This window comes from Cetorhinus maximus, chromosome 17 (genome assembly GCF_964194155.1).
Source record: "Cetorhinus maximus chromosome 17, sCetMax3.hap1.1, whole genome shotgun sequence".
NCBI lineage: Eukaryota > Metazoa > Chordata > Chondrichthyes > Lamniformes > Cetorhinidae > Cetorhinus > Cetorhinus maximus.
In genome coordinates, this window is record NC_135895.1 from 102129899 (window position 1) to 102145465 (window position 15567).

Genomic DNA, 15567 nt, shown 5'->3' on the forward strand with positions numbered 1-15567 from the left:
CTTCCTAGATATGATGTACATTCATATGCAGGGACCTGTTGTCTGCAAACACAATTAATAATGTTCAAGCCTTGTGCCTTTTTTGAATTACCCGGGAGCTTGGGGAGCTCACCATTGCAATGCCTCGGCCAATTAAGGTTGACTTGCCAATCAATCAGCATCATTTTATTCTGTAGGAGAAATTGTGATTGTTTGAAATTTGGGATTCTTGTATTTTTCCAGATGAGTGCAAGACAAACAGCTTCAGCCATATGTTTCTCTTTTTAGCAATATTAAAGAATTTATGTATTTGTTTCATAAATTTGATGAACCTTTAGTCTAGGCCAAAACATATCTACAAGATGATCAGGTTTACAACATTCTTCAATTGTGGATAATGCATGTCATGAGGAGGAAATGAACACCGATTACCTTTTTGTATATTTTTCATTTTATGAATCAAATTCTGTCTCCAACTCTCATATTACATAATTGGTTTGCATACCATCAAAGATGAGGATAGTCAGAAATGGTAAATACTTTATATAGTCAATCACTCTATCATTTAATTAAGCATACAGTATGTAATTATTATCCTTAACTTGAGAACTTATTACAACTTCCGAAAAAGAAATCAGATGCTCATAGAGTCTCTGATAATTTCAATTAAAATAATCATTCAGAAAGTGTTCCTAATTGCCAAAGAGCAAGTTAAAAAGGATCAAAGTGGTCACTTACTTGACATGTACAGTAGTAAAAAAACTTCCATCAATTTTGTTAGTCGATGAGGTTTTTGAATGGTCATTTTAAAGTAATATTTTTGGCACCTGATTTATCAACTGTGTGCTATATTTAATTTGCTCTTTGAAACCAAATAACTTCAAAAGCATCACAATGTAGGTACTAACAAGTACAATTTGTTTACTGTTCTTATAGTGTCCTTCTGTACAATTTGAGAATGTATTGATCAGGCATTTTTTTTCACTGCAATTTATTGTGAACATGGTATTTACTCTTTATGACATAAGCAATGGTTTTAATAACTTAAATAAAATGCAATCTTAAATCATAAAAATGAATCCGCTTCATCACCTTAAAGTTACCCATTTGGCTTTTCTCATCTTGGCAATAAATGTGGGAAAATCAGAAAACTACAACTCAGATGACAGCGGTGTAATTTCTCGTGAAAGCAGTTTTGATTTTTAAAAAATTCATTTCATGGGTTGTGGCTTCGCTGGCTGGGCCAGCATTTATTGTTCTTAAAGATAATATTTGACTCATAAACAAGCATCCACGTGCAAATCAGGGTTCTATAATATATAATGGACCTCATTTGCAAGTTTAGGACAACCCAATTTCAGCATTGTGCCTGATTTGAATATTGAAAGGGCCTATTGCCTCTCTCAGGTGTGTGTTCCAAACTCCTGATCTTAGATTCTTGGGAATATAGTGTCAGTTGAACCAAGAGATGCTTAGTAATAATGTTCCTCCAGTCACCCACTCAGCCCCGACCAGGTGGGAGGCTACAAAATTTCCCTCAAAGCCCTGGCGGAAATCTTCAATAATTAGCCTCATTGGAGTGGTCCAAGTGAAGAAATCAAATGTGACGTGGTTAATCTATGATCTTCCACAGATCTGTTAACCAAGTAACAAATAGCAAGTACGTGTTTTGTGCCAGGCGGAATAAACCGTGATGAGATGCAGTCATTTCCTCACTAGTAGCTATAGTTGGATCTAACGTCAGCAGAAGCAGCTGCAACAGAAAACCAGATGACACGCTTGGTTAGGACAAGAATGATCACATATTGCATCCATAAATAGGGATGTGCACAAGTTTTTCCTTAAGAGAAAAGCCAACCAGTACTGGCTTTGCCTCATTGCATGTGAAATCCCACTACAGTTGATATCAATTTTTATTTAGTATAGCTAAGGGAATGAGTGTGTTGGTCCACTCAAAAAATCACCTTGAACAGGTGCCTTGTGATTTTTTTTGCCCGTTGACTACATACAGATCACTAGATTAAATATGAGCATGAAAGCAAACATTTCATAATATAACAAATTACAAAAAAAATGAAGTGCATTTGTGAAATTAAATCCGACAGATTTGCCTGAAGTTATTACTTTATTTGTGTTTTTGTTTTAAAGCTGGGGGTGCTCCAATCAAAACCACAATCTCACCAATATTGAGCGGTAAGCTTTGGAATTACGTAACGAAGTATATTAGTACTTTCAAACTGCAAAGCAAAAAAAGCCTTTTGCTTAATTTTTCGATTAATAGAAATGATGCCAAGTGAATTCAATTTTTAAAAATGGCAATGAACAGATAATGGGGGTCATTTTCCTGAATCCAAGATCCAAAGGTATAGTCTTAAACCTTGAAGACTAGGGTAAGGTAAAAGTTGTAACATCCATGACGACGGGTCTCCGGGCTGTGGAGTTTCTGGGGCTTTACCAGAAGGGTGGGCCCGAATCTGTGCTTGAAATTCATACGCACCCCTGGTAATGAGTTGGTTGTAAAGAGCATACTTGGCCCTCCTACCTCAATTTCCTGTGCAAATGCTGCCTGTTTCCAGTGAGGTCTTAAGAAGACTACGGTGAGCCTGTGACTGTGACCAACTGTGAATAGAGGCATTCCTAGATTCCAAGTGACATTTGGATCAAGTGATATCTGCAAACTGTATTGTATTTAGACTATAAAGGTTGGGTTCTATGAAATTGAGTATCTGTGCTCATTGATTTGCACCAGCAGCTGTTATGTGAGAAGTTCTGAGACTCAGGAGCCCACCAAGTCAAGAGGGGAAATGAGGTGGGGAGTAATTTTCAGGCAGGAAACTAAGGATGGGGAGGTACTTTGATTCTACCAATAATTAATAGTAATTCGGTGAAATTGCACTGATAACTAATAATACTGAAAAATTTCAGGTTCCACACTTAACCAACAATAATACAAAAACTTGCTGATACTGTACATGAAACTGACAGTAATATGTTCAATGTCCCAATTTCCTACTTGTAATTATTACTGATTCTATAATCCACTGATTTTTCACCTTGTATCTGAACCTGTAATCCCCCTGCACTACAAAGGGATAGGGAGAAATGGGGCCTTGTGAACTACTGTTAGGATTTAGGCTCTTTGTGAGGATGACAACCCTGGCTGGGAGTCGCAGTCTGAGCCGACTATGTCTTTGGATTTCATGTGTCAAAAGAGATCAACCTGAACCAAACCACAAGACCACATAAAGGGCAGTGGGTATATTCCTGGGGAATTTCTCACGGGCCATATTGTCCTTATTGCATTTTTTTATTTGTTCATGGGATTTGGGCGTCGCTGGCTAGGCCAGTATCTACTGCCCATCCCTAATTGCCCTGTTCAGAGAGCATTCAAGAGTCAACCACATTGCTGTGGGTCTGGAGTCACATGTAAGGACAGCAGATTTCCTTCCCTAAAGGATATTAGTGAACCAGAAGTGTGTTTATGATAATCGATAATTTTTAATTCCAGATTTCACCATCTGCCTTGTTGGGATTTGAACCTGGGTTGCCAGAGAATTACCCTGGATCTTCTGGAATATTAGTCCAGTGACAATACCACTATGCCACCACCTCCCCAACATTTCCTAAACCACTCCCTGTTCACCCTCTTCTAACCTAGCTTTGTACCTCTCCTTGCTCTGTTCCTCTTTCTGTCACTCCCTAATGTCACCAAGCTGGAGGCTTCTCTGCAACTGAAACCTCTATCGTTGTGGAGTCGCACTGGGATGCAGGGGAGAGGGACAGTGCTGCCGATGCAAGAAATTTAAATGACATTGTTCTCCTGGGCTGCTAGCAGAAACGTTTGGGAGATGTATACCCTATTCGGCAAGAGTCCCAGACAATCCACAGGCATTAAAGTGGTGAAAATATAAATCTCCCCAGCTGAGTGAACTAGAGTCAGAAGGTCCTGAGGTTATTAGGCAGGTCTGTAGCTGCAGTTTGTAATTCCCACCACCCCCCCCCCTCCTCCCCTCCCACCACCTCACTGAATTTACAAGTGGGGAAAATGTTTACTGCCTGTTTTCCCAGAACTCTTACTCCACACAGCCTTTTGTGTTTTTAATGGTTTCCCTTCTGAAATCCTGCCTGATTGACAGGGTTAGCTTCTGTCAGGAAGGGCATGCTGGAGAAGAGACCTTGGCTTCTACCTGGAGCAGGTAGAGGTTGTGATGTGGGGGGGGTGGGGGGAGGGGCAATTGAGGTTCAGGGAGATCAGGAGCAGAGATGGTTCGGGGTATTCATGATTATTGGAGAGTTTGGAGATCACTTGCAGGTTAGATTGGCGATCATGGTGGGGGAGGGTAGCAGGTTTGCTTGAGGAGGCCAGAGGGAAGCATTCCTACCCCACCTGGCCCATAGCAATGCTGGAAAGCCACTTACCTCTTTCATGCAGCAGTCTTGGTTTCCCTTCAGCTGCTGGGTTTCCCAAAGCACAGGAAACTTGAGGGCCAGCATAAAAGCTGAAAGAGGCAGAACCTTCTAAGACATAAAGCCTCATTAAAATATTTAAATGATCCACCTCTCTCCTGGGAGTGGATTTATCACCTGACTTGTCCCGTCTCTGTTAACTTGAAGTGGGTGCGTTCAAGGTGGGTTGCATTTAGGGATTTTTTTAATGTTCTAACATTCCATCTAAGCCAACCAACCCATTTTTTTGGAGGCTAAAATTATCCTGGAAGTTCCCCAGGTCAATAGCTGGGATGGCAGGATTGTTGTATGAGGAGGTATTGAGGAGACTGCATCTGTATTCCCTGGAATTTCTTGCAAGGTCTTGTCAGGGAACAGACTTCTGAGGGGGACATCTGGGCAAGTTGGGGAACAGGCCCGCCAAATTCATTTGCCCCTTGGCTTTGACAGGCACTGAATACTTATGAGTACGCTCTTCCTGTTTTATGCATGGATGCTGGTTTCCCTCATCAATCAATCCCTATAATTTCAACCTAGATTGTGAAAGATGTTCAAGCTTAGTACGTTCTGTTTTCCATAGCTGACTGGTTTTATTTGTTCTCAGGTCATTAAATGTGATATTGAAAATAAAACCCAGCTACTCAAACATCAGAAATCGGTTTACACCAAAACAAACATCTAAAAATGAAATTTTAAGCAAAATATAATGCCATTTTATTTCTTATTGCCTCAGGTATTGTTCCTGTCCATTTTTGATTTAATTCTAGACTGGGTATTCTGGCTCAGCTGGCTGTGTGGCAGTAACAAGGATACTGACACTGTGGGTGGCAGAGGAATAGGCATGCTGTTCTGAGAGAAGATACCAGGTTCAGAGGTGTCTCCTGGATATGTGGCTCAGCACTGGTCCATCTCTGTGATAACAGAGCACTGGAGTGATGTGACTGCTTGGAAACCCTTGCCACACTAACCCCAAAACCCAGATGGCAGCTGCCTGAGCTTCCATGGCAGCAGTGCTGTGTTAGCTGCTATGGCAGCTATTAGCAGAGGCTCTGGCATGGATACCATAGAACTGACCATGATGGACAGAATGGTCTCCATGTTCTGATCAAAACTCCGCACAAGTTGATGCTGGACTCCTGAATGCAATGTGAAATTGTGTGCATGCTCGAGGGCAGGCTGCTCAGTACACTTGGCATTTTCTGGATTATACTCCTCAGCATTGTTTGGTAGCCTGGGCCCTCTAAATCATAATCTGACTTCTCTGCAGCAGAGCTAGTATGTGATGTTGTCCTCAGGCAAGTGGACATCTATTGTACTCCCTAAACTCTTGAACACTTGAGGGCCAGCATAAAAGCTGAGATCCACCACATGAAGACCCCTCTTTTAACCTAATTTCTTAAGTATGTGCGGGGCCAGACTCAGAGCTAGTGTAGTGATTGTGGGAGAGTGAAGAGAAGTGAGGGGGAGCAGTATTATGAGTAATGAGGCTGAAGGTGTTGGAGGCCTGAGCAGAGAGTAAGAGAGCAGGGCTAATCCTGCTCATGACAGCTTTGGTGCATTCACTGAACGTTTTTCAGCATTGCAGCTCTGTCCTGTGTGCTAAACTCTTGACATTGTTCTCTGCAATCATTTCCCACTTTCACCAGTGTTGACTGGAGGGTGTCTTGTCTACTCAGGATAGTGGAGGCACTGAAATGGGATTTTTCTTCTTGTGTCCACCACTTGCAGCAGAGCCTTTTCTCCTGATGGATTTCTTGCTCACTGCAGTCAGAGTGTAGCTCCTCTTTAATAGGCACTGGATGCCTTTAATTTATCATCAGAGGTGCCTGATTTCTAGCCTCCCTTCCCACACCCATATAGATGTGCAGCCAGTAAACTGTGCAGGTAGCACTAGCTGCGCTTTTGAATCATTATAAAATGAGTTTCAGGACCTTTTTAATTAATTAATGAATTTAGTAATTAGTGAATTGTAATTCATGATTTATGTTGGTTTCAAATTTGGTTCCTGAGTTTATGTTGACTGAATAAAGTCAAATAGGGTTTAGTTAGTTCAATTGGTCTCGATGACGACAAGAGTGTGGTGCAGGATAATGCCAACAGTGAGGGTTCATTCCCTGTACCAGCTGAGGTAGTTCTTGGGGCCTGCCTCCTTGCCTTACCCCATAGTGATATCATGGCTGAAGCCATAATTAACAACCCTTGGACAATGAGGATGCTACATGAAGAGAGACAGAGAAAGAATAAGGTCAAATTGTGCCTCTCTCACATGGGATTACAGGACTTATCAGGATGTTTAATAGTGTTTTATGGATCATATTCCAAGATTCGGATATTTTTCTGTAAGTGCCTTGCGTATCGTACATGTTGTTCTTCTTCTCAGTAGCAACCTCAATTTGAGGGTCGCTGAACCATGCATGTGTTATGATTTCACTACAGGGCAGGACGAGGAGGCAGTCTACCTCAGTCAGAATCGGGATCAAACTCTGTGCTGTTGGCATTTTTCTGATCCACAAGCTAACCGTCTGCCAACTGCGCTAGCTGGTCCCCCGTGTATGCTCAAAAACAGTGAATGTGTACATTACAACAAATATACTTGAAATACAAACTAACTAATATCACCGTTTTGATTTACCACCAGGTCTCCTTTAATTTGGGTAGATAGAAGTCTTCCCTTGTGGGGTTTACAGGTAAGATATGACCACTTCAATAAAGATAATTTCATATTATACATTTTAAAAAAAAGAATCAAAATAAAACTCATATTAGCTGGAGTGCTGATGTTAGATCTGAAACACAATGAAATAACTGGCAGAACAACATTCTTTAATTACCAAATTCTTCCATTCTTGCCATGGCTCTGCATGGAGCTTAATGCATTATTTATTATGGGTAAGTAATCATTGTAGTGCACAAAATATGGAAGCTGGGTATCATGCCCACAAGCAACTTGCTTATTGCATTTTACAAGTGTTTCTTAAACTTATTGGAAACATAAATTTCTTGCTGATTTTCTGAAATATTGAGCCATATTGATACTTACAACAAATTTGTTGCTATCCGTTTGCTTGTTATATTTAACTGTTGTGCAGATAAGGTCAGATTTCACAGAAATTTGAAAGCTAGGGGAGAAATCTAATGCAGCTCTGTGTATTTCCTTTCTCTGACTTGCATGTGGCTACGCAAACAGATTATTACTGCCTGGCGTTTGGAAATAATTTATGCTGTCTGCAAGAAAAGAAGACCTGGAAATATTTTTGTCCCTCAGTGAGCCATTTATTTTCGGTCTTGTTTTTAGACTGTGTGGCTCAGGGTTGTGAATGCTCAGTCCCTGTCCTGAATCCTGTACATAATTAATGAGCTATCAGGCAAAAGGGCTTATTTTGACCAAAGGTGAAAACAGGTGCTAGAGGTATGCTGTGCTAATAAGAAACCCTATTTGAAAGTGCAGATTTTGCACATGGTCTTCAGGCTAATTGATGACCATCATGAATGAGCCCTTGGGTGCTAACCAGAAACTTGCAGATTTAGCATTCAGGTGCTGAATATAAACAATTTGCTTGGTGGAATTTAAATTCCATTCATAAATCTGCAAATAAAAGCTAGTCTCAGTAATGACGACCTATGAAATCATTATTGATTGTAAAGAACCCACCTGGTTCATGAATGTCCTTTAGAGAAGGAAATCTACTGTCTTTACCTGAACTGGTCTACATGTGACTGCAATGTGGTTGACTCTTTAATGTCCTCTGAAATGGCCTAGCAAGCCACTCAGTTGTATCAAACCACTATAAAAGTCTAAAAGGAATGAAACTGGACAGAGCACCCAGCATCCACCTAGGCACCAGAAACAACAACAGCAAATCTAGCCCAGTTAACCCTGCAAAGTCTTCTTTACTGACATGGCGGCCGGGGGGGTGGGGTTTGTGCCAAAATTGGGAGAGCTGTCCTATAGACTAGTCCAGCAACAGCCTGACATGGTCATACTCATGGAATCGTATGCTACAGACAATGTTCCGGACACCATTATCAACATCCTTGGGTATGCCCTGTCCCACCGGCAAAACTGACCCACTAGAAGCGGCGGCACAGTGGTATACTGTGGGAGGGAGTTGCCCTGAGGTCCTCAGCATTGACTCTGGATGCCATGAAGTCTCATAGCAACAAGTCAAACATGGGCAAGGAAATGTTCTGCTGATTACCAGCTACCACTCTCCCACCTCAGCTACTCCTTCATGTTAATGAACACCAATTGGAAGAAGCATTGAGTGTGCCAAGGGCACAGAATGTTCTCTGGATGGGGGACTGCAATGTCCATCACCAAGAGTGGCCCAGCAGCACCACTACTGACTGAGCTGGCTAAGTCATAAAGGACATAGCTGCTAGACTGTGCCTGCTGCTGGTGGTGAGGGAACCAACAAGGGAAAAACCTTTTTAACCTTGACCTCACCAATCTACCTGCTGTAGATGTGCCTGTCCATGACAGTATTGGTAGGAGTGACCACTGCACAGTCCTTGTGGAGACAAAGTCCTGACTTCATATTGAGGATATCCTCCATTGTTTTGTGTAGCGCTACTGCTGTGCTAAATGGGGTAGATTTTGAATAGATTTAGCAACTCAAAATTGAGCATCCATGAGGAGCTGTTGGCCATCAGCAGCAGCAGAATTGTATTCAACCATAATCTATGACCTCGTGGCCTGGCATTTCCCGCACTCTACCATTACCATCAAGCCGGGGGATCAACCCTGGTTCACTGAAGAATGCAAGAGGGCATGCTGTGAGCAGCACCAGGCATACAAAAAAATGAGGTGCCAACCTGGTGAGGCTACAGCACAGAACTATTTGCATGCAACACAGCAAAAGGAGCATGCGGTAGACAGAGCTAAGTGATCTGTGACCAGTGGATCAGAGCTAAGCTCTGCAGTCCTGCAGCATCCAGTCCTGAATGGTGGTGGACAATTAAAGAACTAACTGGAGGAGGAGGCTCCACAAATACCCCATCGTCAATAATGAGGGAGCCCAGCACATTAGTGTAAAAGATAAGGCTGAAGCATTTGCAGCAATCTTCAGCCAAAAGTGCTGAGTGAATGATCCATCTTATAAATAGTGGCTACAGGAGCAGGGCAGAGGCTGGGAACTCTGAGGGGAGTAACTCACCTCCTTATCTCACCAAAGCCTGCCCGCAATCTCCAAGGCACAAGTTAAGAGTGTGATGGAATACTGTCCACTTTCCTGATGATTGCAGCTCTGACAACACTTGAGAAGCTTGATACCATCCAGGACAAAGCAGCCACTTGATTGGCACCCTATCTGGCATCTTAAACATTCACTCACTCTGCCACTGACCCAGTGGCTGCAGTGTGTACCATCTACAGGGTGCATTTCAGCAACTCATTAGGGCACTTTCGACAGCACGTTCCAAACCCGCAACCTCTACCACCTAGAAAGACCAGGGCAGCAGATGCATGGGAACACCAACACCTGCCTGTCCCCTTCCAAGCCACACGCCATCCTAACTTAGAACTATGTCCCTGTTCCTTCACTGTCGCTGGGTCAAAATCCTGGAACACCCTCCCTAACAGCACTGTGGGCGTACCTACATCACAGGGACTGCAGCGGTTCAAGAAGGTGGCTCACCACCACCTTAAGGCCAAATTAGGGATGGACAATAAATGTTGGCCTTTCCATGTCACCCACATCCTGTGAACAAATAATAAAAGAAAATCGCTCTCATTTATATTATTCCTAATACTTAAAAATATAAGATATATCCTGTCAGCTATAGTATGGATTTCAATGAGACACAAAGTAAATATTACACGATGCACACTGGGTATAATAAACATAACTTGGCTTGTTGGCAACACCCTACCCTTTTCCTACTGCAAGAAAGAAAAAAAAAGTATTCACTAATGTGACAAAGTTAATTTCTGAGTGAACTTGGCTGGAATTGTTGGATCTTCAAGTGTTTCACTCTGGTCTCTCAGGGATGGTAATACAATCATTGCCACGTATCTTGATGCAGGTTTAACCAAACTAAATCATTATGAAACACCATACAGTTTTGCCAATTCAATGCTCATGTACATCAAACCTTGCGTTTTATCTAGTGCCTTTTACTTGCTGCCTTTCTGTAGTGCCTTTCATTTTCTCAATGTTCCATAGTACTTCACAGCCTGTGTGGAACTTTTAAATATCATCACCCTTGTTATGTAAGCAAATCAGGTTTCCATTAATATATTGGTACCTTCTTATCCAATGGCTTAAGGTGATACTGAGGCTAAAATTAATATATGAAAAGAAGCTTACTACTGCATTCTCATCAGAGGTCTTTGAGTAACCTCAAAATATGTTTCCCTGATCACTCCACACTGAACTGCAAACTGTCTCTCCATGTTGAGAACAAACACACTGCCTGCCCTTTCTACCCAAATAACACCCAATAATGAAAAAGTTTGGGCCTCTCGTGAGCTACATCAGGTGGGGATTATTGGGCTTGTTCCACCTCCCATTCTCCCAATGTACGTTGTACTTCAAAGTCACCATTAACCAGTCTAATCATTACATTATGAAACTCAAGAATAGCTCCAGGCATTTGCAGGAATGATGTTATGCCACACTTACAAATCCTGGATTTATCTATGAAGAGGGTTATGCCACTGATATTAATCCAAAATGCAGTAGAGCAAGGCAGATAAAACTGTTAGGAAGAGCAGTTAGGCTCTGTAACGTCTGTATTTTAGATGCTACACAACCCCCGAACAGTGGAAAATGGGGTCCGAAATACACTCTCGCTTCGGACCAAAAGTACACTGATGCAATCTTGGCAAAGGGGTTTCTGCTCATGTACCGTGACCGCTACCGCTAGTAGCATATGGAGCAGTTAGATTATGATGTCAGTCAGTTTGTAATGCTGATTTGACACCAGTGCTGCGATTTTTGAATGCCGTGCTCCTGCCATGCTCCAGCTTATGCCCTGCCTTACCCTTGTACAGCTGAACATGATGTTAAACAGCATAAAAGAGCACCCCCTACCTCCCTCCTCCCTCTCCCACCCACATCCAACAGCACTGTTGAAAAGGATCATAAACTAATTGTTTGCTGAATTATTTCTCCTTGGAGCCTCTCTTTACTTGCCTAAAGTTTGAATAGTCTTACTGACCGTGGTCTTGCTGGTGCTGAAGTTCATTTAAAAACTTGTGTTAAAATAAGTTGCTTCCAGACGTTGGTAACCTGGTAGACCTTCCTTTTGGAATTGAGCATGACTAGGAGAATGAAAAGAATCCTTGCACAGCAGGACAAGCTGATGGAAGAGGGAGCGGAGAAAGGGCTCACAGAAAGAGGCTGTATCCGCCGGGGGTCTTGAGACAATTTTCCAGGTTCAACTTCAGTCAGGACCATCAAACATCATTGCTTCTCTAAAGAGGTTGTGACTCAAATCTACCAACTGCTGCAGCCAAAACTATATCCCCAAAGGAGGGCAAGGACAGCATTGCCTCTGGCTGTCAAGGTGTCGGTGGCTCCTGGCAGTCACTAATTGCTGAAGATAAAAACACCTTATGCGATTTGCAGGTCATTGCTGAACAAGGGAAGTCGCTGAGGCTCTCTATACACAAAGACACAGCTTCATCTCATTCTTTCTTGCTAGAGACAAACAGGCAGAGTGTGCTCAAATGAATTGCAAACTTCCTCATGGTGCAGGACGACAGTGACTGTATGCACATGCCTTATCTAAACTCCGTCATTTTCATGAAACTTAAGGAATTCCACTACCTTAATGCGCAGCTACTGTGCAACCACAGGCAAAGTATCATGCAAATGAATGCCCATTATCCTGGCAGTAGTCATGATTCCTTCATTGTGGCTGTGGCTGTTCTTTGTGCTAGTTGTATTTGACCTACTATAGTAAGTCCTGGATGATCAGGGTTACCCACTCAAAACATGGCTCACGACTCCAGCCCTGAATTCATGGACACTAGAGTAATGTTATCATAAGGAATATTATAGAGCACGCTATGCACATCTTTGAGCAACATTTCTACTGCCTAGACTGCACTTGAGGATCCCTGCAGCACTTAGTTGAGTGGGTACCATGATTTGTGGTAAAATGCTGCATGCAGCACCACCTGACCATTACGAGGGAACTGCATTTGGCACCACCTATCAGGTGAGAAATTGAGGAGCATGTGGAAGAGGAGGGGCAGGAGGAGGAAGACATGTAATAGGAAATGGAGGAACAGGAAAAAAGAGCGAATTTCATTTATATGGTACCTTTTATAGCCTCAGGGCATCCTGTACACTGCACAGCCAGTGACGTGTAGTCACAGTCTTAATGTCGGAAATGCGGCAGCCAATTTGTGCATCAGGGATAACTTGCTCTTCTCTTCCGCAGAGTAGTGCTGTGGGATCTTTTAAGTCTAGCTGAGTGAGCAGTGGCAGGGGTGAATGCAGGAGTATTGTCATCCTGAGAGTGGACAGCAGGTTAACGCTCCACACTTTGGGTTGTGGTGAGGGGAGAGGAGATAGATAGAAGGCTATGCTTACACCATTTGCAGCTTCTAAGTCAAGAAATTGCAGGATGTGACAAAGAAAATACAGATACCCCCATCCTCAATGCCTACAGCCCTGCCAGTGGTTACAGTCTCAGTGATGCCCCTTCCCATTGTAGCTGGCACTATCTCCTCCATGGGGATTAAAACACACAGGCATGCTTGTCGTCCTCGAGTTCTTTGCCTGCTGTTATGCACTACCTTCTGTAAAAAAAGCCTTAAATATGTCAGTGAGCATCCTGCAGTGTGTTTGGGTGATGTGTGTATCATGATTGAATAGTTGCCAGTGTTTGCAAATTGAGATGTGGGTGCAAGTCTTGCTAAAGTCCTGAGTGTATGAGGGTGAGGTAAGGCATTTGAATTTTGGGTTTGTTGCAAATATCTGGTTTCATATGACAGTTTTGGAAATTGAATTTAAATATAGAAAAATGGAAATGCTTGGTTTAAGCCACTGATTAACAGACCTGGAGTAGTTACAGTTCAAAGGGAAGTGTAATTGTGTTGCTAGGAGGGTGGTAAAAAGTGTTCACATCTAGCATTATAATAGCTACTCGGATCTATCTGGAGGAGCCAGTTTGCCTCAAGACACCTTGGAAAATGCTTTGAAGTTAGTGTAAACTGGGGAGGTTTTAGTTATTCATCCCCAGATCAAAGAAGCCAAAAGCAACTTGTTAGCGCTGGGTTTCTTGGTGGAACCAGCAAGCCTGAAAAGAGGGCTGTTAACTCCATTAGAGAGATAAATCATTCATGTGAGCACCAGAATCAAAGGGTTGCTTTGATGGTAAAAGATATTTAATTTACATTTCTGTTGGGAACATTGAGTATACCACATTGCTATGGAGCTAGGCTACACAGGGAGGTTCCTTTTTGTGTTTTGTGTTTTATCTGTGTATTTGCTCACAGAAACAAGCAGTTCAGCTTGGGAACAAACAGAGTTGAGGGAGAAAAAAAGATGAATGTTATCCAGGCCTGCAATTTCAGCAGAGAAAGTACTAACTATAATGTTCACCGCATGGAGTGCAGGTAGGCTCTCACTCAGTTTGGAGACAGGGTTCATGAGGGGAAAAGAGGCTGAAAGATTTGCCTAGCTTGAAGCTAGAGGAAGAAATCTACAGTAACCTTCATAGTAAAAGGCAGTTAGTCTGGGAGAAAGCAGTCTGTGCCTGTCCAAAAGCCAGGATAAGGAGTGTAGAAGTCATTAGGCACCAGGGGTGTTTCTAATTTTTAAATCACTGAGCATGAACGCAGGGAGGCCCAAGCTTGGGCTGAGAAGTCTACGCTTGGAAGCCTTAAAGGAAAGTTGGAGGATCAGTTAACCAAAAGCTAATGAAAGGATCCCCCTGAAATCTTGAACATTGGTGAATAGCTGGAATGCTGAGGAGAAAAAGAATTCTGGAGAGCTGTGACAACCTTGGTTTCTTCCTAAGTAAATGGACCCTCAAGATCACATAATGTGAAAGGGAACTCTTGAGCAGAATTAGGAAGTAAAAGGGGAACTGGATTTATACTCTTAAGTCTTTACAAACTATAGTATTAAGTTAGTAGAGATTGCTTTGTATTTTTTTTTAATACAGTAACGTTTGTTTTTGTTTAAAAACGTGAAACCTTGTGTAGTTATTTCAGTTAATCACTGGTGTTCAAATTTTTCTTCAACGTTAATGGTCTCTATGAAAATTGTAACAGGTTGAACACAAATTCATAGCGATTCTTTGTAGGTTGTGCTAGTCCCAGCAGTGTATGAGGTGAGTGGTGAGCTAGCAGGTTATGCCATCTAAAGATGAACTCATTGACCAGAACAATTCGTGACATTGTTAAAGTTCTACCTGCACTGCATCCGTATACTTGGAAGCAGAACTCCTATCATTGACCTCTCGCACTACTTGTTCCCACTGCCCCCTGAACATAAGTCTGGAGGGCCTCTTGCTCCCTTGCAGTATGGAACATCTGTCCTCCTTTCCACCTCTTTGCACAAGGTCTCCAATTTCTGAAAACCTAGGCGCTCGCGCTCTTGCACGTTTTGCCATTGCTCAAAGTATTACACCCCAGAATGACTTTTGAATCAACTCCTACACTTCTTTGAACCCCGATGGACCTCCCTTTTAAGAGGTGTAGGTTGCTTTTAAGTAGCATTAGCCACTTGCAATATCTGCACTGCCCCCCACCCTGCTAATGTCTACAGCGAATAAACAGCATGGGTAGCACTGGCGGCAAGCAGAAATCATGTAAAAGAGCAAGTAGCGACAATTTAGCGTGCTACCTGCATCGCAATGAGCTGGTTAATTTCATAGCGTTATCCCCCTCTCTTTTGGGGCTTTGCCAATTTCTCTCCAGCGGCATAAATTATTTATGTAGATATGTGTCATTCCTTCCTGTTCTCACTGAGAGAAAGGGTTGAGAATGTTATTGTAATGTAGTTCTTCCCAACATCTTTTGTACTTAAAACAGTCTATTGTCTCCCGTAAGGAAACCATTTTCCCAGTGCAGCAGATGTTGGCATAGGCTCATTTTACACTTCTGACTTACTGCAGGAGCAGAAGGAAGTAACATCTAAGGGTTCAGATGAGAGCCATTAAAACACATCGCAAAGCCAGGAG

General features: G+C 42.5%; 1 protein-coding gene across 1 annotated transcript in view; it reads left to right on the forward strand.

The window, feature by feature from the left end:
• The window catches only part of LOC144692649 (potassium channel subfamily T member 2), a 794243-nt gene that overhangs the window by 289874 nt on the left and 488802 nt on the right, over positions 1–15567 (forward strand). Inside the window, exons 4-5 of the mRNA XM_078561726.1 lie at positions 2128–2172; positions 7064–7112. Of these exons, the coding sequence (XP_078417852.1) occupies positions 2128–2172; positions 7064–7112 (94 nt within the window). The remainder of the gene's footprint in view (positions 1–2127; positions 2173–7063; positions 7113–15567) is intronic.